This window comes from Gymnoscopelus braueri, assembly GCF_963280865.1.
Source record: "Gymnoscopelus braueri genome assembly, chromosome: 21".
In the NCBI taxonomy this organism is placed as follows: domain Eukaryota; kingdom Metazoa; phylum Chordata; class Actinopteri; order Myctophiformes; family Myctophidae; genus Gymnoscopelus; species Gymnoscopelus braueri.
Window position 1 is genome coordinate 11,895,438 of NC_137623.1, and position 23,598 is coordinate 11,919,035.

Consider the following 23,598-nt stretch of genomic DNA (forward strand, 5'->3'; position numbering starts at 1 on the left):
GACAGATCTGACCTGGGAAAGACTGCTTTCAGCATTGGTGCACCAGGTTCCTGGGACCTCTTGCAACATGACCTTAAACTGAATAACCTAGTATCTATTGACCATTTTAGGAGTTTACTTAATAACTGTTCATTACCAGTATACAACTGTTTTAACTGATTGTTGTCTTTTTGTTGTCATGTTTCTTAACTTAAGTTTAATCTCGGCATCATCGTAAATTAGGGTCTCCCTCAATGATCTTTCAGAGAATTTTACAATGAATCAAAAATACAATAATTCAATGTATGCTCCAAAAAACAGATTTGAGAATGTATTTATTTACATAAAACACACACTTGAGCGATTGTTGTTAACAGACTTTGACTTCTATTGATTGATGAGTATAACTCCCATCTAAAAAAGCAAACAAAAAAGATGCTTGAGCAAGACAGCCTGTACCTCTCTGCATGTGTTTCGGAGGATGGTGTGTGTGTGTGTGTGTGTGTGCGCGCGCTCGCGCAGTGGAGGACAAAGAAAGTACTCAACCGCAGTACTTGAGTAAGAGTATAGATACTACTGGTCAAATGTCACTCAACTACAAGGGAAAGTTGCGGAGTCAAATTTGTAACCGAGTTAAAATACTGGAGTACTTTCAGCTTGTAGATCTGTTATTTTCATTATATTTGAAATAGTGCTTAAGTGGTTAATTAAGTCGTATACTATACTTTATCCCTTTGTAGAAATGTAGTGGAGTCAAAAGTACAATACTTGTCTTTGAAAGGTAGTGGAGTGAATTCCAAAAATACAATTACTCAAGTACAGATCAATATATACAAAAAACTTAAGTACAGTACTCAAGTAAATGTACTTTATTACTGTCCACCACTGCATGTGAGTGTGAGGGGGTGCATGTGTGTGTGGGAGGGGGGCTATTTTAAATATTTGTCCTGTCACGTCGTTTCTGATGAACTCTGCTCTCAGCCATGCCAGGAATGCACCCAGCGTGGCCGACCATCCATCAACCTGTCCAAATAACCTGCCATTGTCCAGTGAAAATACTTTTCCAAACAAAACACTTCATGAAAAACTATCGCATGTCTCTCATCCACCTCAGGAGTTCTGTGTATGTATGTGTGTGTGTGTGTGTGTGTGTGTGTGTGTGTGTGTGTGTGTGTGTGTGTGTGTGTGTGTGTGTGTGTGTGTGTGTGTGTGTGTGTGTGTGTGTGTGTGTGTGTGTGTGTGTGTGTGTGTGTGTGTGTGTGTGTGTGTGTGTGGGGGGGGGGCTTAGGGGGCAAGGAGAGGGGAGATATAGAACACAGTGATTAGAAAAACAAAAAATATATATATTTTAATGCACATTAAGCGACGGCACAATTATGTTCATATTATGAAATAATGAATTGTAGTTCCTTGAACTGCCTATATTTCATTGAATTGTTATTCAGATGGAAAAACAGGAAAGTCTCTTGTTGTCTCAGTTCACTGTGCTCTGGTATTAACTTTAAGAAGGGGTCACGTTTTAAAGGTGTTTCATCACATACATGTACTGTACAATACAGCTGGTAGCAACATTGCAGGCAGGGAAATGCTTGTACTTCAAACTTCCATTTGCACCCACTTTTATGGGTGAGGCAAAAAAGTTAAGTTCCACTGTGGTCCAATACATGACGAGTCACGCCGAGTTCTTTCACACTGTCATCCCAAATCAAATCGTGCGTGTACACATGACAGATGTGATATTCCTCATTTCTGTCTGAACAGAAAAAGCATACGCTGATTCCAGTATTTGTCTGTAACTTCAGCAATGGTACATTTGTAATCTGTGACACATGATAAAGCTAGACCCAAGGTGGCAATGTAAATCTAAAATTCACAAACTTATAGCCGCCAGTGACATTTTGGAATTGGCTTTCGGCAAAGCCGTTTTGAACTCCAGTCATTTCAGACGGAGTTGGTTTACGTGAAGTTGATGTAAGAGACTGACCATTCCAAACACTGAGGAGCTGCTGAGAGACACTTTGCTCTGGAGACTGTTCTGTTTGAGGCCGTTTCTACAACACTTGACCCGCACTTGGCGCGACTAACATTTAACGCTTGCGCTTTTCAATGCTCGAAACATCTCACCTTGCTGCCAAATTCCAGTTTCCTTTCATATAATTCAGCTGACATGATGATACGAATTCATCATCGGCACCCTTCAGGCCGAATTCCATTAAAAATCTCAAAATGGTGAATACTTAACAGCCAAGAAACAATCAGCCGATTGCTTTTTTTCTTTTCAAGTGACATTTTCCAGACCTCTCGTGTGTTATATGTATTCCGTGTGCTTAAGACAGAAAATTGTGATTTTGATGGGCTGTGAAAATGTGAAAACGCTACGTTGTTAATCACACGTTCGTATTTCTGATTTGGACAATGTTGACTTTGGGTGCGGGGCTGGTGCTCCAGGGTTTTACACAGCCGTCGGTGCCAAACACTGAGTACTTGCATCAATCAAAGGCAAACAGCCTCATTTCACCCATGCAGAGCAGGCACTTGGTGCAAACGAGCTGCCACACACACACACACACACACACACACACACACACAGGCGAGGGAACGAATACACGCACTTACTCGCTTACTCAACTCACTCATTCTCTTTCACACCGACTCCTGTCCGCCGGTCAGAAGGGTGAGAACTTGGCCAGGTCTTTCTTCATTTCGCTGTACTGGGTGCTGAGGCGACCCACAGCCTTGGCGTGCTCCTCGTCCACCTCCTCCTTCAACCTCTGCTGCTCCTTCAGAAACTCCTCCCACTCCACCTTGCACTGCTCCATGCTCGCCTGCAGCTGGGCGCTCTGGGAAAGGGGTGGAAAAAACATTGGGAACACAAGACAAGAATATTATCGTTTTTAGTCAACGCTTTTGTGATAGTCATGTTTGATTGATATTCACTTTAAGGTTGCAACAATTAATCAAACTAATCGATTTAATTGATTATTATAATTTTTTTTGGTGGATCATTTAATAAAAGAATCGATAAAGAATCAATCCATATTTTGGGCATGTCATGATGATAGGCGAAAAGTAAAAATAGTAAAAATGGTTGATTTAGAAGCTCACAACGGCTATTTTCACATTTTTTGTGCAACCCGTTGTGCGACTACATATATATAAATTAAATTAAAATTAATCAAAAAAGTAATAAATGGAATCATCTCTAAGAAGAAAATCGATAGTTGCAGCCCTAATTCACTTAACCCATTAAGGCCTGAAGTTTCCGATTCTACAAAATGTCTTCTAAATCCACTTTAAAACTGTTAGCTGAAAAACTTATGTTGCTATATATCTGTGGTTCTCAAACCTTTTTCATGTCAAGGACCTCCAAAATTATAGGTATTTGGCGGTCGACCTCCATCTGAAAATATTTTGTTCCAGGGACCCCCAGAAGCAAAGATTTGAGTTAAAATGTTTGCTTTAACATTTATGTATATTCAATGATTTGCACTCATTTTCAAAATGTTTCAAAAAATAGCAGATCTGCAAGCTCATAGCCCTATAGATCTGCTGCTATTTTTGAATAGCTATAGTATAAAATAATGGTTTGAGTGGTTACACAGATGCGTTCCCGGTTTTAATGGGTTAACAAAAAGTTATAAAGAGTCATTACAATGCTTGTTTTGACTCCTGATTAGAGCAGGCTTGTCAGGCTTGTCAAACTCATTTTGGGGTCTGGGTCGCATTGGTGTGACTTGATGTGGGCAAGCAGGGGACACGCATGCGCGCTCATGCGCATTCAGTTATACGTCATTGTTTTTCAGTCTGTTGCAAGGTTATAATAGTTTTGGATTTTTCATTACAGTTTAGTTTTAGTTAGTTTTGACAGTATTTTTTTCTAATTCAGTTAGTTTTAGTTAGTTTTTAGAGCGGGTTTGCTAGTTTTATTTAGTTTCTATTTTTGTGAGAACCCTTAGTTTTAGTGATTAGAGTCAAAACAAGTTGAGTTATTCTGGCAGCTGGAGTCATAGATGGTCACAGAAAGCAAGTGAGAAAGGTTCTGTGTAGTTTGTACATCTATGTGTCTGACTACATTTCTTCAGCAGTATCATATAATGTAACTGGATCATTTGCCATGCAAAAAAAAGCTAATCTAATGATTTTCACATTATGGACTGCATTATAGGTGCATTAAGCTACTACAGTATAAATGTAAGCCATTTGTCTATGGAGCCAGCTATGTTACCTGGTGTGCATCTAGCTCCCTCTGCTGGACTCTCTGTGCCATGTGATTTGCAGCCTCCACTGTGTGAGCAAATTAACAACCAGACAAAAATAATTACATAAGACAAGACAGGTTTTACTCCCAGTGAAAATATCTTTACAAGAGCCAAGTTTGGGTGAATCACATTCCCTCCATGTTACAAAGCAATTCAACACCAGAGAACTCTAAAATGGCTAAAGGGCAACAGTGGTGGAAAAAGTGCTCAGATGTTTTACTTAAGTAAAGGTATCAATACTGCAATTTAGAAATACTCTGTTACAAGTAAAAGTCCGGAATTCAAAATGTATTGGGTAAAAGTATAAAAGTATTCACATCAAAAAGTACCAAAAGTAAAAGTACTCATTATGCAAAATGTCCCATTTCAAGTTTTCAAATGTATACAAATCTTTTGAAAATAGCAGATCTACAAGCTCACAATGCGTCGCATCGCGACGCATTGTGAGCTTGTAGATCGGCTATTTTCAAACGGCCAAAATGTATGTATGCTACAAAGTAACTAGTAACTAAAGTTTTCAAATAATTGTAATGGAGTAAAAGTACAGTATTTGCCTCTGAGATGTAGTGGAATAGAAGTAAAAGTATTTGAAATTGGAAATACTCAAGTAAAGTGCAAATTCCATCAAAATCGTACTTAATTACAGTACTTGAGTACTTGTACTTAGTTACTTTCCACCACTGAAGGGCAATAAGTAAAACATTTTTTGAACAGTATGTTATTCAATGCCTTATTCGATCAATATATCACTGTCGTTGAATGATGTCATTGCATTTCTCTCTCTCTCTCTTTTTCCTCAGTCTTAAACTGACTTGTTGGTATAATGGAATTGTAAGCTAGCTATTCCAAGGAACTAGACCTACATCTGACATAGAGTACCGAAGTCCTGACGTCACTCGTTCATCCCCTGAGTCGTGGAAGTAGTTTCTCTATGGAAAATAACATTGGGTCATCTTAGAATCGTCTCATATAAGAATTGTGGTCCAAAAATAAACATACTGTCTCGGCGATATTGTCAGGGAGGTGGCTCTGTATCGTTTATGATAGTCAGTCACTCATATTTGATACAGTCTGTTTCTGGCGAAAATTTAACTAATTCGGCGGAAGTAACATTAGCGTTTTCTCACCGTCAGTTGATGGTTCACATCCATATGAGTCAATTCGCCGGGATCATTTGTTTATTTTTGGAACACAGTTCTTATTTGATGCGATATTAAAGACGTCTATGGGAATTCAGAATGGGGGGGGGGGGGGGACCGCGACCCAGGTAGGATGCGTGAATTACGTCAGACTTCGGTGCTCTATTGTTTTAACTGTCTAAGTAGACAAACAAGACAAGCCCCTAGTGAGAGCGAGGGTGAGCGGGGACTTACATCGCGTTATGACATCACACAAGTGCTCCTGCATGCCGTCTGTACATTTGGGCAGTGCATTCTCATTCGTTTCCACCACCATCTTCTGGAGGTTCTCCAGAAGTCTGCTCTCCCTGTGGCCTCTCTTCTCCTTTAGAACAACCCAAAAGGACATCTGTTCAATCTCTCGTGTACATTTTAAAAACTGACGTTTCTGGTGGGATGGTACGGCTGGTTTAGGTCAATTATATTCACTTATTTATTGACGATCTATAAAAACACACGGTAAGAAATGTATGAACTTGTACCACACAAACATATTTTTACAGTTCTGCTTAGTCATATAACATAAATCACATGTAGGCCATCATGTTACAGTCAGTCAGTCAGGGGCACCCCCCCCCCCGATCTGTAGGTAGACCCCCCCCCCTGATCTGGAGGTAGATCGGCCGCTTGAGAATTGGAAGGTTCCCGGTTTGATCCCCCAGTTTACTGTCAAAGTGTCCTTAAGAGCCTCTAACTGCTCCTCATGAGCAAATTGGTGCCTTGCATGGTTTCCGCTGCCGTCTGTGTGTTAATGTGTGTGTGAATGGGGGAAATGTAAATACACATTATTTGTTAAGCGCTTTTGAGAAAGGCGATATCTTAATCTATAAAATCTATATCTTGCTGTGATAGAAGTTAATAGCTCACAGTAACCACTGTTCTTTTTTACCCTTCATTACAGGAAACCGCGTTTCTTCTTTCTGTTCTTTAAAAAAATATATTTCTGCACATTTGATTTGTTTCTTTATGCTTTCCTCTTTATGTACTTGTTTTTTGTTGTTGTTGCTGTGTAAAGCACTTTGAGTTGCATTCTATGTATGAAAGGTGCTATATAAATAAAGATCATTATCATTACGAACACAGATTAGACAGACGCTTTCATAAGATACACTGTAGCTTCCCAAGATTACAGGGAAAACCGAAAACCTATATCAATAACAGAGCATGTGTCAGTGTTGTGGGTGCTCTCCATCTCCGACAGGGCATCTGTGTCTTGCTCAACGTGGTTTTACCTCAAACTCCCTCACAAAGTAGCGAATCTCTCCTTGGGTGATGGGCCTGTGGTCCAGGAGTCTTGACTGAATGTCTCCAACATCTATGGGAGGAATGACGGTGAAAACAAGAACATTAAAAGAAAGACCACGACCGTTGATCGTTGAGGTAATAACTTGTGGGCTCTAAATTGTTTGATTATTATAGTGGACTGTCTTGATATTGCCTGGCATTCCTATTTTGGCCATCGACATTGTGAGGCGCTGTGAACTTGTAGTTGGGCTTTTTGAAACAGGGCTTAGATGTGTCTTTATCCAAACAGTCAAGCAGCCAAATGCACTTGGCTGCTACTCTCTCTCTCTCACACTCACACACACACACACACACACACGTATCAATTTGTAGGCTAGTGGTTTCGTTGTCTTGTTGAATCAACATTTCAAATCATTAAAAAGGCACTGATGCACAATTAAATACATGGTAGACTCAGGAAAATCATTGTCCACAAACAACTTTTTGTTCTCTTTACCATTTAACCCATTGATTGAATCAACATACAGCTTCATCCATGCTCTCTGGAAAATTGTCCTCCAACCCAGGTACCTGCCCTTATCCTAATTACGAGTGTCATACAGTATAGCTAACTACCCGAGTGAAGTACTGTACTAAAATAAAAATTTGAGGTATTTGCACTTTATTAAAGTATTTCCAATTTTCAGTACTTTTACTTCTACTCCACTGCATCTCAGAGGCAAATATTATACTTTTACTCCACTACAATTATCCACTAAGGATTTTGATTATTATTACAAAACAAAACATACAGTAACCATTTCAGTCCTATATACATTTCGGCCATTTGAAAATAGCAGATCTACAAGCTTGTGAGCTTTTAGATCTGCTATTTTCAAAAGATTTGTATACATTTCATACATTTGAAAACTTGTGAAATGGGGACATTCTGCAGAATGAGTACTTTCTACTTTTGGTACATGATGCCAGTACTTTTGTACTTTTTCTTTTGAATTCCAGACTTTTACTTGAGACAGATTTTCTACATTGCAGTATTGATACTTTTGCTTGAGTAAAACATTTGAGTACTTTTTCCACCACTGCTACTACTATTAATAATAATAACAATAAAAATAAAACCCTGAAATTGCTTCTACACAATTCATGAATCTATTCTTTGCTGCAAACGTGTGTTTCTAGCAGCATGTAGATTTTTAAATCAATGCTAACAAGCTATTTGGACAGAAGAGGGGGATTTCACCCACCTTTTGCCATCTTATCCATCTTCTTTATTCGTAAACAAAGGCACTTTAGCTCAAGCTTGGTAGCTATAGCTAGCCTTCCTTTGTTTACTCAGGTTTAAAATGCACACAGAGGAGCCAAAACACCAGTCCTAAACGTTGTAGAATGTGTATTGTATAAGAATGATACAGAATTACAGACTCTTCTAATAGCTGTCAGGAGGATGGAAATCACCTGACTCTGAGATGTCAATATTTACTACTGCTTCCGGGTGTGTGACCAGCGTTGCCATATTTTGTGAGAGAAACAAGCAACCAGGTTTATGAAAACAAGGCCGCTGATCTGCTATTTTCCACACAAAAAAACATCTTGGAAGACATTTTTTAAAATTAGGAATGTTTTAAGAAACATTTTAACAACACAAATCTTGTATGGGGGTCCCTGGCATAAAATGTTTTCAGATGGGGGTCCGCAGAGTGCAGACAAATACATATTCATTTGGGGGTCCTTGACTTGAAAATGTTTAAGAACCACTGGTTTAAAGGAAACAGGCCAAAATAAGCAACTACACTTTAGAAACAACTAATAAGCCCAAAAAACTGCAACCACCAATATTTACAAACTACTTTACAGAAAAATAAGCCCAAAGTCGCTTATAATAAGCCGACATGGCAACACTGGTGTGACGTTATAGAATAAACCAAGACTAGCAGAGAAATAGGGGGGTTTCGTCTGGTCGGATTTTGATTTCAGCACCTGCTGCATTTAGTGCATTATCATCATATTAACCACTAGTAATGATGAATAATTGATATGTCGTCATTAAAACATGATTAGACTAGGTAGATTTGTACCTGGATTTAGAGGGAGCGAGTCAGAGGAAGAGGCAGAGACAGAGAGAGAAATTCAGCTGAATGTCTGACTAAAGTTTTGACTGCACACTTTGCACAGCAGCCATATTGGAAAGAAATTGGGCCTCTTCCTTACTTCCTTCACAGGTGTTACCAATGATACTAATGAAGCCATTCTGGCCAAACAGAGTCGGGGTGCTGATGTTGTGCAATGTGCATGCTATTGTCTCACTCAGGGCCGGTGCTAGGCAATTTGGCGCCCTAGGCAAAAAGAATCCTCGCACCGCGCCACCGTTTTCTGCCACAGCGCCACATAGAGCCTGCAAAAGAAAGAAAAAATTTGGCACCCCCCCCCCTAGTGGCGCCCTAGGCAACTGCCTACTCTGTGATACCAGCTCGGAACAAGAGAATGTAAACAGATAAGACATGGGAGAAGTGAGAGGCTGTAGGGAAGAGGGATTTAAAAGTTATTGTTAAAGCTCAATATATTAAATGGATGGATGATTTAACTACAGTGGTCAAAATAAAACAAACATATAAGACAAAACAAAAAAATGTACTGACAAGTAAGTAAAACACAAACTTCAAACGGACACACGGGCCGATGCAGAAGTTTCTGAATTAAAAGGGAGACAACCTGGCAATTGTCAATATGGGTCGAACATGTTAGTAATGTTCGGTATGCAGCTGGCTGGTAATATTTCGTACTAAGAGGGATGGTAAGGGTGGTACTGACATTGAAAACACAGATCTGCATACATGGTGTTACCTGTGGCGAGCAGGTAAATGTAGCCAGGATTGGAGAGTGACACTGAAACACTCTCCTCTTATGGGTTGATATGAGACCCGTTGTGTAACATTAACCCACATATAGCAAATAGGCAGTGTGAAAGGGTGGCTATATCTGACTGGGTTAATCTTAGGTCAAATATCAGTATAGAAGGAATTATTAGTACATTATGACAATTGTAAGGAACTAGAACAAAGGTAATATATATTCATGCAGGCACACAGACAAACCCCCCGTACCTAGTGTAAAACTAATATTAGATAAATTCACCCGCACCGAAAACCAAAGCGTGAAAAAGTGGTATTTCGAGGTACAAAAATAAATAAATCCATATATTTATATATATAGCCATGCATTGCTCGAACACCCAAGTTGAATTGTGGGTTATTCTAGACGCCTTGACATGCATATATATATAAATAAAGACTGTAAGGAACAGCTGATAGTCAAACATCTGTGTAAAAAAAAAACGTCGGGGTATCTCCGGTGGTCTCATAAACATATACAGAGACAAAGACAAACTATATAATGACCCAGGTAGATAAGAGAATTTATGAGACATTCAGGAATGTCCTCCCAGGAATATAAGGTGATAAAACATTTTTACTTGACTCACTCCCTAGCGGAGTTATGTTAAACAGTAATTTACAAACAGGCTGATAATTATGAGACAAATGGTTCGGTAAAGACAATAAAGAAAAAGGTATACTCATCAGATCAAGGTTCACAGGGAGAAGTTACATGGAGGTCCCAATCACTGGACCATGGTACAATAAAAAATAAAAATATATACTCATCAAATCTGATGTTGGTTCAGGGATCCCGACCCCGATGGCTGGACCATGTGGAATTTGAGACATGTCGAGGGTCCAGTCCAAAGGTCCAGCGATCGCGTCCAGGTCCAAAACAAAATAAAATGTGATACTGTTCAAAGTTAACCTTCATCTGAATAGAAGTGATAAGTCGTTACACCCAAGGCTGGTTCGTTTGATACGTATTAAAATATGGTCTGCCGGGGGAAGAGTCTGACAATAGCAGTTCCCCCCCGTACACCATATTTCAAACATATCCGTCTCGATAAGGACCAATTGTTGGAATTTAATTTCACCTCATGACCCACACAAAGTACAGATACTTGTAGCACGGAGACAATAAGGAAAAAACCAAACTCAGACAGGCAGCGAAGGGTATAAGGAAACATGTTTGTATTCAGATCAGAGAGACATTAGAAGGTTTACAGTATATCACAGGTATGGTTCCGCATCATCGGTCGCGTCTCTCCGCAGTGTAACAGAGCAAGCACGAGCTTTTAACAGAGTCCAGTAACATAAACATATGACATCATAGGATGTGACATCGATGAGGTTCCGTGCGAAGGTGGACTTCTCGGATTGGATGAGAGCGATGGTTACGTCGTGTCTGATGATGGTAGATGATGGTAGATGATGATTGTGTGACAGTTTATCTCTGGACAACAGCGTCCCCATGTCTGGGTCAAACACGTTTGACATCTCTGACCTGTCACTGGTCAGTGGAGATTTGGTGACACTAAGGGAGACAGCTGTAGAAGAGAAGAGAACACCCAGATACCGTGTTCCCAAAACAAGATTGCCGCAGAGAAAGCCTGCTTGCGTTTGACCTTGGCTTGCAGACACAGAGACTAAGAGTACAGAGTACTTTTACCATGACAAAGTACAGGCCCATATGAGACCATAATTAATAGGACATTTTAAGGTTAAGGACCCTAGACACATTATGATAATTAAGATAAGAGATCAAATGAAATGACTCTATCAGTGGTCCAGGGACCTTCATGGTTCCTTGAGGGGGTTCTAAATGGCCCCTTACGGCTGTATAACTGTGTACAAATGGAACGAAGTGGACGCGTATCGGGTCCTTGAAATGAAAGGTTTTGAGAACCATTGTGCTACACTAATTTGAACAGAGCCTTCATTAGTATAATTGGTAAGACCTGTGTAGGAACTAGGAAGTAAGGTGGAGGCCCAATTTCTTTCCAATATGGCTGCTGTGCATATCGTTGCTGTCTGGCAGAAACCAGCTAACTCCATTTTGACGCTTTTGCATTTTTCCCCCCATAAATCAGTGCTATTGAACACCCTTTACGTCTGTGTGTTGATTAAAAAAATATTGAACCAATGAAAAGCATTAAAACGCGCTTCCGACAAACCCAGCTAACTCCATTGGATCCTCAAACTTTCTGCCAAACCAACTAACTCCAGGCTCCACCCCCTTTTGACCTCCAACCTCTTTGGAGCTTTGAGGTCCATTCAGCTGTTCTTATCAATTATGAACAAAACCTCCTAACTCCACTTTGTCATTTCCTGAAAAACGAACATTTTGGATTTAGCTGGTTCCTGCCGGACAGCAGAGATATATTATAGGCTACTCCATCACATGGTGTCGCTTGCTGACATTTTTTAATCACTTAAACTCCATTTTATACTTTCAAAGATTGTTGTATCTTTACTTTAAAAAAAAGTAATTGAAAAAAAAAAAAAACAGCCCCTTCACACATTAGAAGGACAATATCAGTCATGAGAACAAAGGACATGACATGTTTCCAATGAAACACAACGTTAAAATTGAGTTTGAAGTTCATGGGCTCGAGACAAAAGCTTGTCTTTAATTGGGCATACATACTTTATGACTGTAGATGTCAGTGTTGCTCTGCAGTGTGGTGAAACAGTCCTGGCACAAAACCCCCTACCAGGGGTCTTCAACGTTTTTCAGCCCAAGGAACGACCCCTGAGAGAGAGATGAAGCAGGGACCCCCACTAAATATGGTATAAAATCGTGTTGCAGATTAAACATTTTTCGCTCGCTTTGACAAATTTCTCAGCTCAAAATACATCTTTAGAAAAACAATAGGCTCGATGTAATAATATATTTTAAAAACAAAGTAAAACAACTGTAAGATCCTGAGAAAATGCTTGAAATGTTACTTGCACATGTATAGACAAGTGAAATATAGTGGTTTTTCATATGTGTGCCTTTGTTTGTTTGTCTTTTGCACATTTGACACAGATATTAAGATATTGTATGTCTTAAGAGGTCTTATCATACTGCCAATATACTTGTAGGCCTACTTTACATTTATTTCTGTCTCATCCAGTATCATTACTTGTCTTTAATCATTACCCTTATCTTATTATATTGTATTGTTGTTATAGCACAGTCTCTGCGGAACATGTCCCAATAACATTTATCTGTTTGTACTTCTATGAGCAGCTGAGAAATAAACACATCTTGATTCTTCACAACACCAAGTAGTAGATTGTAATTGAATCACTGGTACATCTCAAGTCTGAGTTGAGTCTATTCTACAATGTTCAAGTTTGAGTTTGAGTGGAGTCCCCTTATTTAACCAGGTCATCTGACTGAGTTGGTCAACAGCACACCACAGCACACCTCAGCACACCTGCCTCCCGTGTTCAATCTCCTCGCCTGCCCTTCATCACCATCACCCAGGGACGCAGAGAGGGGGGTGGGGGGGGGGGGTTGGACATACTCACCATTGGGGGGGAGATATCCCCCCCACTTCTGGGACGAAGAAAAAAGAAAAAGAACAAACCTCCGACTCTTTTGCACCAAATTAACCGAATTAACCGAATTAATGTAACAAAAACACCCCAAAAAAACCCGCAAATGTCCGTGCTCGCGCACACGCACGGAACGTATGTACGCGTGTATACGTCCCCTTCGGTTCTGAAACGCTCTCTGCGTCCTTGCCATCACCTCCAAGGTCTACAAATCAAATAATGCATTTAATCATCAAGAATGTAGCAATAGAAGAACACTATTATTACTCCTCCTCCCCCAATTGAGGGGGAGGAGGAGAGCACTATTGAGAGCGCTGATGTTTTTGTACATCGTTCCCATCGCAACGTTAGTTTCCATAGAAAGAAGAGGGGGGGGGGAAGAAGAAGAGGGGTGGGGGGCAAGTGGGAAGGAGATCAAAACAAGAGAACAACAGAAGGCCAGACAAGTTATCTACATATTTACAAAGTACCTGAGATAATAAAAAACTAAGGTGCCTGAGCATAGCAGCAATGTATGTATACTGTGCATGATATACTTATGGACGTTAAGGTGCTTAGAGAAAAAATGAGCACAATAAAAAAAACAAAAACAAAAACAAAAACATTTGGAGCGACGCCCACTGCACTCTGGTTGGTTGGGGAAATTAAAGGTTGACTCCCACTTCCTATGCCAGGAATGTCAACAGCCTGGTCCAGCCTCTTATTTTTGAGCAAAACGCGAAGGAAAATAAAAGCCTGGAGATCGAGGCTAGGGCCCACCTAGGGCCCAGGTAGAACCCACATATAGCCCACACGGGCAAGCCCAAGTAGTGCCCACTTGGCAGCGCATATCAGTGGCGTAGCGTCATGAGGGCCAGTGGGGCCATGGCCCACACGGGCAAGCCCAAGTGGGACCCAAGTGGATCCCGCTGACATTGCCCACTGTAGGCCCTTATAGTTCAGCCCACCTTGAAACCATATGGGACCCACGTCAGCCCCACATAAACTTGCCTAGTTGGGGCCCACCTAAGGCCCAGGTAGAACCTACTTATAGCCCACATGGGCATCCCAGTTAGGACCCACCTCGGCCCCACATAGAATTGCCTAGGTGGGGCCCACCTAGGGCCCAGGTAGAACACACTTATATCCCACAAGGACATCCCAGTTGGGACTCAAGTGGATCCCGCTGACATTGCCGACATGGGGCCCATATGGTTTAGCCCGCCTTGAAGCTTGTTTCTCGCCCGTTTCACGGATTTGGCAACGTCGCGGTGCTGACTTTTCGTCGCAGATTATGATGATTGGCTGTTTAAAGGGACCAGCCGGAAGTAAATTGCGAGCTGTAATATATAACACTTTATGATTATTAGAAAAGGAGACACATGTGAAGGTGGAAAATAAAATATATGAGATTATATACTTTTGCATGAGTGATTTTTGTAGCAAGTTGGGAGAGAATTGGCCCACTCCTGTGGCCATGGGGTTGATAAAAAAGTTTTGGGTTCCAAAAGGGACCAGCTCTCTGATTGAGTAGTGAAGATGTACATTACATTATTGTACTTGCTTATATTGCACAGAAGGTACAACTATAACATGGGAAATACTGCATTCACTCCTGTGTCCTCTCTGTGTGTCTCAAAATGAAATACATCCATTGACATCCAATGACGTCTGAGCATTTAAAAAGCTTTCTTTGCTCTAAAGCGTTGCCGTATGCGTAATGGCTGCTTGACATGCTGGGTGTAAGATGGTGGCCCTGATCGAGCCAGAGAAATTCCTCACTTCTCACAGACCAATATGCAAAAGGCAATTTACTCAGATTCTTCATTTTCTTTTCATTCAATTCATTTTTGAATGAAATGCAGGCATGCCACTTAGCATTTTAACTTCATTCAGATCGAGAAAGCTGACTAGCAGATACTGTTGTGGATGACAGACGGTAGGAAATCTGAGAGGGAGACCCTTTTATGCCCACATATGGAGAGTCCCTTTTACACCCATATATGGAGATCTCTGTATCTGTCAGTCATTGTCCCTTTTATGCCCATTATATGGAGATCCCGCTGACTGATTTGTTTGCTGATGCCATGACGACACATTGAGGTTAGACAACACATTCCATAAGTGGGCGTAGCTACATTGGGAACTCCTTATATGGTTATGGCTGAGTGGTCCGCCCACCGGCAGATGTAGAGTGGTGTTGTGTTCTAACTGACACACTTTGTTGCAACCTTTTGAAACGCGTGGAAAAACAGAACGGTGACTAAGTGTTTCCGACTGGGTTCATCCAGCATGGCCTTGAAACTGACCGTCAATACCAGCAAGCTGCCCTTGGGGGCGCTGTTGGCAGCGGAGCACGTTAAAGGGAGCGTGAAGCTCTTGGTGGAGGAGGGCAAAGACACCGGGCTTCATGTCTCAGATGCTGTGCAGTTCAGAGATGTTAACTCCATCGCACGCTACCTGGCTCGCCTGGCCCCCGCCCTGGGCCTTTACGGATCCAACAAACTGGAACAGATCGAGGTGGACCACTGGCTGGAGTTCAGCGCCCGGTGTCTCTGCGGCCAGGCGGGGCTGACAGGAGTCCTGGGGGAACTGGACGAGACCCTGTCCACCAGAAAGTTCCTTGTGGGACATAATATGGTCACTCTGGCTGACCTCTGTGTCTGGGCTGCACTCAAAGGTCACGTTGAGTGGCCCGCTGCCCAGGATGGATCCTTCCTCCAGGTCTACCAATGGTTCAACCTCCTGGGATCTCAGGTGCCGTTCACCGCTGTGAGCATCAAGTGGACCGAGGGCGACGCCCCCCCATGCAAGTCCAACTCAGAGGAGAGGGAGAAAGGACAGGATGTGGGCAAATTCACGGAGCTGCCAGGAGCTGAGATGGGCAAAGTAGTGGTCCGCTTCCCCCCAGAGGCCAGCGGGTACCTGCACATCGGCCATGCTAAGGCCGCCCTGCTCAACCAGCACTACCAGGTGACATTTAAAGGCAAGCTAATCATGCGCTTCGATGACACCAATCCTGAGAAGGAGAAGGAGGACTTTGAGAAGGTGATCCTGGAGGACGTGGCCATGCTGAACATCCATCCGGACCAGTTCACCTACACCAGTGACCACTTCCCCAGCGTCCAGTGTCTGGCTGAGCAGCTACTGAGAGAGGGCAGCGGCTACGTGGATGACACGCCACCCGAGCAGATGAAGCAGGAGAGAGAGCAGCGCGTCGAGTCCAGGTGCCGCAACAACTCAGTGGAGCAGAACTTTAAGAGGTGGGAGGAGATGAAGGCCGGTACAGAGTACGGTCATACTTGCTGTATGAGAGCCAAGATCGACATGGCGTCCAACAACGGCTGCATGAGAGACCCCACCCTCTACCGCTGCAAGACTACCCCCCACCCCCGCACAGGCAGCACCTACAAGGTGTACCCGACGTACGACTTTGCCTGTCCCATCGTGGACAGCGTAGAGGGGGTGACCCACGCCCTGAGGACCACAGAGTACCATGACCGCGATGAGCAGTACTACTGGCTGATTGATGCACTGCGACTCAGGAAGCCCTACATCTGGGGGTATTCCAGACTCAACCTCAATAACACTGTGCTGTCCAAGAGGAAGCTCTCCTGGTTTGTGGAACAGGGCTATGTCGACGGTTGGGACGACCCTCGTTTACCCACAGTCAGAGGAGTGCTGAGGAGAGGAATGACTGTCGAGGGCCTCAAACGATTTATCGCTGCTCAGGGAGGATCCAGGTCAGTGGTGAACATGGAGTGGGACAAGATTTGGGCCTTCAACAAGAAGGTGATAGACCCGGTGGCTCCCAGATACATGGCGTTGTCCAGCTCATATGTGGTCCCAGTCTCCATCGCCGAAGCCCCCGAGGAAATGAAGAAGACTCCCAAACACCCCAAGAATGCAGATGTGGGGATGAAGGGGGTGTGGTACGGACCCCGGGTGCTAGTAGGGGGGGCGGACGCAGAGACCCTCACCGAGGGCGAGGTGGTGACCTTCATCGACTGGGGGAACCTCATCATCACCAAAATCAACAAGAACTCCAGTGGTGTGGTGCTGTCCATGGAGGCTGGTCTGAACCTGGACAACAAGGATTTCAAGAAGACCACTATTGTAACCTGGCTGGCAGACACAGACAAAGCCCCACTGCTCCCTACTGTCTGTGTCCGCCACCAGCACCTCATCTCCAAGCCTGTCTTAGGGAAAGAGGACGACTTCAAAGAGTATGTCAACAAAGAAAGCAAGTCTGAGGAGAGGATGCTGGGAGATCCCTGTCTGAAGGACCTTAAGAAAGGTGATATCATCCAGCTCTGGAGGCGTGGCTTCTACATATGTGACCAGCCCTACGAGCCAATCAGCCCCAACAGCTGTAAGGAGAGTCCGTGTGTGCTGTTTTATATCCCAGATGGACACAGCAAAGAAATGCCCACGGCCGGCTCCAAGCACAAGAGCAAGACCCAAGCAGCGAACGCTACCGCTGCCCCTGTCAAGTCTGCCATCACCACCACCACCACCACCACCACCACCACCACCACCACCACCACCAGCTCCTCAGCAGGCTTGTATGAGCAGGTAGCTGAACAGGGAGTGGTCGTGCGGAAGTTGAAGTCAGAGACGGCCCCAAAGGAGCAGGTTGATGCAGCAGTAAAGGAGCTGCTAGCCCTGAAGGCACAGTACAAGCTGACCACTGGCCAGGAATGTAAGCCTGGAGCTGCGCTTTCCCCTTCCCCGGCCACAACCCCAGCCACAGCCTCTGCTGCTGCAGGCTCTTTTATCTATGAACAGGTAGCCCAGCAAGGAGAGGCGGTCCGACAACTGAAGGCTGACAAAGCCCTCAAGAATCAGGTGGATGCAGCAGTGAAGCAGTTGTTGGCTCTGAAAGCTCAGTACAAGCAGGAGACCGGACAAGACTACAAACCTGGACTACAAGCCCCAGCAGCACCACTGCCCCAGGGTCCTGTCCAGTCAAGCCCTGTTCCTACCGATTCAGGTTCCCCCCCTCAGGCCCAGGCGCTGTCTCAGGTGGCTCAGAAGGGGGAGATAGTGAGGAAACTCAAATCTGAGATGGCCCCCAAGGATCGGGTGGACACGGCTGTGAAGTCCCTGCTGTCCTTGAAGAGATAGTACAAGATCCTGACTGGGGAGGACTGCAAGCCTGTTGTGGCTGCTGCAGGTGCCATTGGCGGAGAGAACAAGAACCGCAAGGAGAGAGACAATAAGTCAGAGAAGCAGGGAAAAGGAGCAGGAGGGAAGAAGGGGAAGGGAGAGACAGGCGGCCAAGGCAAGGACTCTTCAGTAGGTGCTGGAGGAGGAGCAGAAGGAAAAGGCCAGGGCCCCAAAAAGCAGACACGGTTGGGACTGGAAGCCACCAAAGAGGGGAACCTGGCAGAGTGGTATTCCCAGGTGATAACCAAGGCGGAGATGATAGAGTATTATGACGTCAGTGGCTGTTACATCCTTCGTCCGTGGTCCTTTGCCATCTGGGAGGCCATCAAAGACTTCTTGGACGGGGAGATTAAGAAGCTGGGCGTGGCAAACTGCTACTTCCCCATGTTCGTGTCCCAGGCTGCCCTGGAGAAGGAAAAGTCCCACATCGAAGACTTTGCCCCAGAGGTGGCGTGGGTGACACGCTCAGGGAAGACAGAGCTGGCAGAACCCATTGCTGTCAGACCCACCAGCGAGACGGCGATGTACCCTGCCTTTGCCAAATGGGTCCAGTCCCACAGAGACTTGCCCATCAAACTGAACCAGTGGTGTAACGTTGTGAGGTGGGAGTTTAAACATGCCCAGCCATTCCTGAGGACCAGAGAGTTCTTGTGGCAGGAGGGACACACAGCCTTCGCCACCAAGGAGGAGGCAGCAGAGGAGGTGGAGCAGATCCTGAACCTGTATGCCGAGGTGTACGAGAAGCTACTGGCCATCCCTGTGGTGAAAGGCATGAAGACGGAGAAGGAGAAGTTTGCCGGAGGGGATTACACCACCACAGTGGAAGCCTTCATCTCTGCCAGTGGTAGAGCCATTCAGGGAGCCACGTCTCACCATCTGGGTCAGAACTTCTCCAAGATGTTTGACATTGTCTTTGAGGATCCCAAGGATCCCAAGAAGAGGCAGTTTGCTTATCAGAACTCGTGGGGCCTCACAACCAGGACCATCGGGGTGCTGACCATGGTCCATGGAGACAACACAGGCCTTGTGCTGCCGCCCCGCGTTGCCTGCCTACAGGTGATCATCATCCCCTGTGGTATCACAGCCGGCCTGCAGGAGGCAGTAAAAAAAAAAAATTATAATAAAATAATAAAAAACAATATTCTGGCTATGTGTTCTAAGTACCTCTGCAGGCTGCAGAAGACTAAGGTCTGGGAAGCAAACATCAGGGTGGACGTCGACCTCAGAGACAACTACACCGCCGGATGGAAGTTCAACCACTGGGAGCTCAAGGGAGTTCCAATCCGTCTGGAGGTCGGCCCTAAAGACTTGAAGCCGTCTCAGTGTGTGGCCGTGAGGAGGGACACTAAAGAACGCCTCACTGTGAAAGAGGCTGACGTGGAGAAGAGACTCCCACTCATACTGGAGGAGATCCAGAACCACCTGTACAGGAAGGCTAAAGAGGACCTGAACAAACACATGGTGGTCGCCGACTCCATGGTGAAGTTCCAGGACGAACTGGACCGGGGTAAGATTGTCCAGATTCCGTTCTGCGGAGGCATCGAGTGCGAGGACTGGATCAGGAAAACCACGGCCAAGAAGGAGCAGGACCTGGAGCCCGGGGCCACCTCCATGGGAGCCAAGGGTTTGTGTATCCCCTTCAGGGATACACACAACTTCAGGGCCCTGAAAACTGGACAGATGTGTGTGAGTGGCAAGGAAGCTGCTCAGTCCTACACCCTGTTTGGACGCAGCTACTAAACACACAGGGCCCTATTTTGAGCGTCTTGAGTACCAGGTCTTATGACTTAACTTAAGACCAAGAGGCGTGGCCAATGCTGTTTGGCCACTCAAAACAGCGAAATAGCATTGGCCACACCTCCAGGTCTTAAAGGAGTAGTTCACCCAAAAAAGTACTTATTTTCTATCAATTACACACCCCATGAAGCATTGAATTCATGGAGATTTTTTTGGTTTTTGTCGTATTCCTGAGCCAATAATTTGATTACAGGCGGAAAGATGCTAATGTATCCCGGTAGGAGACTCAAAGGACACTCTTTGAGTCTCCTAGCAGAGAGACCGCCGGTCATCAAATTATTGGCTTAGGAATGAGACAAAAACTAAAAAATCTCCATGAGTTCAATGCTTCATGGGGTGTGTAATTGATAGAAAATAAGTACTTTTTTGGGTGAACTACTCCTCTAAGTTAAGTCATAAGACCTGGTACTTAAGACGCGCAAAATAGGGCCCACAGACAGACATATTGATGGTGGACCGTGTTGTTCCCGGCAGGCATCGTTGCCAAAGGGCAAGCATAAAGTATCATACGTCACAAATGTGTGGGGAGGAATCAATTGGCATAACGACTAAATTGTGGAGAAAAAGGGGCTAAAAGCCAAAATAATTAATAAACATACTGGAGATGTCTCGTGACTCATGAGAACAGTGACTAGGGCTGGCCAAAAAACGATCTCGATAGTGGCGGTGAGGAGAGTGGATGTGAAAGTGATTGAAAACAGAAGAGTGGAACAGAGGGGCATGAAGCGAAAGCTATAGAAGTTTCCTGGCTTCACAATTCAATTCGATTATGATTCTCATGTTAACAATTTGATTAGATTCTACTATTAGTCCAGTTCTATATGTAATTACGTTCACATTTTTGGGAGATTAGGAAAACTATACATTTTTGGAAACTTCAGAGCATAACAAATCAGAAAATCCATGATTCCATTTGCGCTGAAGGCAATATGGTGGCCATCTTGGATTTTGGAAAATGGCGATCTTTGAATATTCGTTTTTCAATATCTCGACTTCTAGATTGCGATGGATCTTGATTCTAGTGGCTAAATCTACATTTTTAGGGTCAGGAAATCCAATGGTGCTAATTAAAATGCATGCAGGTATCTAATTAGAAATCAGTACAGCTGATCAATAGCACATATTTATGTAACAATCTAGAATTGTAATATAAGATTATCTGAAGAGACAGAGACAGATATTTTCTCTCATTGACACAAGATTGTGTCATTTATTTACACAAACACAAACTGTAGACCAGTCTATATGTTACAGGTAAATTGGCATTCCAGGTAAATTGGAAAAGAAGCGCTTGTTTTCACCGCCCCTCAGGCAATTCTGTAGAATCAACGCTAGAGGGCAATGCAAGCCAGACATGAGCCCCACACCACACACGCACGCATGCACACGCGCACACGCGCACAAACGAGCACGCACACACGCATGCGCACACACACACGCACACACACACACACACACACACACACACACACACACACACACACACACACACACACACACACACACACACACACACACACACACACGCGAACAGCCTTATTCCATGCAGTTGAAGCACAAGGGGGCGAGGGGGCGGTGCTGGCGGGCTATGTTAGTGCAGTGAGTGGCAGTTGGGGCAAACGCAGTCCCCACAACAACATTTACGATTCTGTGCCTATCGGTACATAACTCGGACAGCGCTTAGTCGACTAGCAGACCATCGGCCGGTCGTCGCGGGCACTCGCGCCTGGAGGCGCTCGGGCGCGACTCCTCGGCCTCAAGGTCTGCTGAGTCGGCGCGCCTCCGTCATGGTCCAAAACTATACTTCGGCGAAAAAAAGTAGTCCACGGTTGTTTGAAAAAGTGATGTCCCAAGCGGGAGTCAAACCCAGACTTCTAGTGGTAGTGGATGGGGAGTCCAATGATTATGGAAGTACGCCACTGAGGCTGGTGTTTGTATTTTCTGGTTGCTATGTTGTTGTTGTCGTCCTCGCATCAAAGCCTCGCCTCGCAGCCCCGCGCCTAAAAACAAGCACTCCCCTTCCAATTTACCTGGAATGCCAATTTACCTGTGACATATACATCATCCTCACTATCATCATTTCTGTCACTAGCCAATGTATCTTGACAGTATTCATCGTTTTGGCAGTCAGCAGTACACTGACATAGCTCCCTACAGGGTAGCTCCACTGATCTGCACGAACATCTATGTGAAGAACAGTCTGCTTTACAGTGATATCTGACCATCTCAATGATTGCCCCTGGTGCTGGGAGGGACTCAGTTGTAAATGGTTTCAGCTGTCACAGGATCAAAATGGATTTAGCTACTGTAGTTAGCAGATCCTCTGTCACATCGCTGGTTTGAGAAAGCATCTTCGGAGCCTCGAGGACATCATCATCAGCTTTGAGGTTGTCTGCTCCTATAAAGGCATGAAATGCTGGCAAAGCTTTGTCTCAGTCTGCACCCAGAATCTTCCATATTGGTGCCAGTTCCAAAATCCCAGATGCAAAACACATCTCAGATTTGCTATTGGATTGGATCCTTTCATTGTCTTCTCTTCTCCCTTGCGATGTGCTTCAAATAATCTGCCTTGTAGGTATTAAATACCACTACCAGAACCACCTCATCAAAGTCTCTGGTTAGAGACATCAGGCTGCCGTAGAACCATTCACTTAAGTGTCTTACTGTCACTGTTGCTGGCTTCTTTGTCAACTTTTGGACAAGTACCATACCATCCACTAGTGCAATTTTGCGACTAGGATTACCATCTTGATTTCCTAGAGACTGGTCTACAGTTTGTGTTTGTGTAAATAAATGACACAATCTTGTGTCAATGAGAGAAAATATCTGTCTCTGTCTCTTCAGATAATCATATATTACAATTCTAGATCGTTACGTAAATATGTGCTATTGATCAGCTGTACTGATTTCTAATTAGATACCTGCATGCATTTTAATTGGCACCATTGGATTTCCTGAACAATTTAGATGTAACCACTTCATGATCCTATGTAATCTAGAAGTCAAAATAGTGGAAAAAACAAATATTAATTTGTTTATTTTGTCCCCCAAAATCAAGGATTATTACCCAAATCTGTGCCATTGATAATTTTTTTCATATTTCTAATTAGCACCATTGGATTTCCTGACCCTAAAAATGTAGATTTAGCCACTAGAATCAAGATCCTACGTAATCTAGAAGTCGAGATATTGAAAAACGAATATTCAAAGGTTGCCATTTAAAAAAATCAAAGATGGCCACCATATTGGCTTCAGCGCAAATGGAATCATGGATTTTCTGATTTGTTATGCTCTGAAGTTGCCAAAAATGTATAGTTTTGCTAATATCCCGAGACTTTGAACGAACCTTCATTATTGGACATATAGAACTGGACTATTTCCCTGACATGAGGATTTTGATTATTTTGCATTTTTTTGTAATACTTTGTGATATCTATCTGAGCAGTGCTTGCATTTTCCTGAGCGTCCAGCTCGCCCCTCTTTCTTATCAGTTGTACTTTCCAGCGAAACCACGTGATGATCAGATAAGGAGAGCTGACGTGTCACAAATAAAGACACGGACGACAGCGA

At 43.9% G+C, this 23,598-nt stretch overlaps 1 protein-coding gene and 1 pseudogene across 3 annotated transcripts; one reads left to right on the plus strand and one right to left on the minus strand.

Moving 5' to 3' along the window:
• Positions 1–297: 297 nt before the first annotated feature.
• On the minus strand, positions 298–8,143 carry bloc1s5 (biogenesis of lysosomal organelles complex-1, subunit 5, muted). 2 transcript variants are annotated; one of them, XM_080417361.1, is made up of 6 exons: positions 7,906–8,143; positions 6,649–6,731; positions 5,612–5,741; positions 4,205–4,263; positions 3,326–3,379; positions 298–2,819 (listed from the first exon to the last, which is right to left on the minus strand). In XM_080417361.1, exons 1-6 carry the CDS (start codon positions 7,922–7,924, stop codon positions 2,646–2,648), a joined length of 519 nt encoding a protein of 172 aa, XP_080273487.1. In that variant the 5' UTR covers positions 7,925–8,143; the 3' UTR covers positions 298–2,645. The 2 variants fall into 2 exon arrangements, with proteins under 2 accessions (XP_080273487.1, XP_080273488.1); XM_080417362.1 differs by lacking the exon at positions 3,326–3,379.
• Positions 8,144–15,354: 7,211 nt separating this feature from the next.
• Positions 15,355–19,971, plus strand: LOC308077087 (bifunctional glutamate/proline--tRNA ligase-like; annotated as a pseudogene). The gene has a single exon. The product of its transcript is annotated as a bifunctional glutamate/proline--tRNA ligase-like (transcript).
• Positions 19,972–23,598: the final 3,627 nt, after the last annotated feature.

Bases quoted from the DNA above. Each gene is read 5' to 3' on its own strand.
- bloc1s5 (XM_080417361.1), bottom strand. The intron at 5,742-6,648 runs GTAAAACCACGT...GTTGTTCTAAAG, and splicing joins ACTTTGTGAGGGAGTTTGAG to GAGAAGAGAGGCCACAGGGA. The intron at 2,820-3,325 runs GTTTGAGAACCA...CCCCTTTCCCAG, and splicing joins AGGTCCTTGACATGAAAAAG to AGCGCCCAGCTGCAGGCGAG.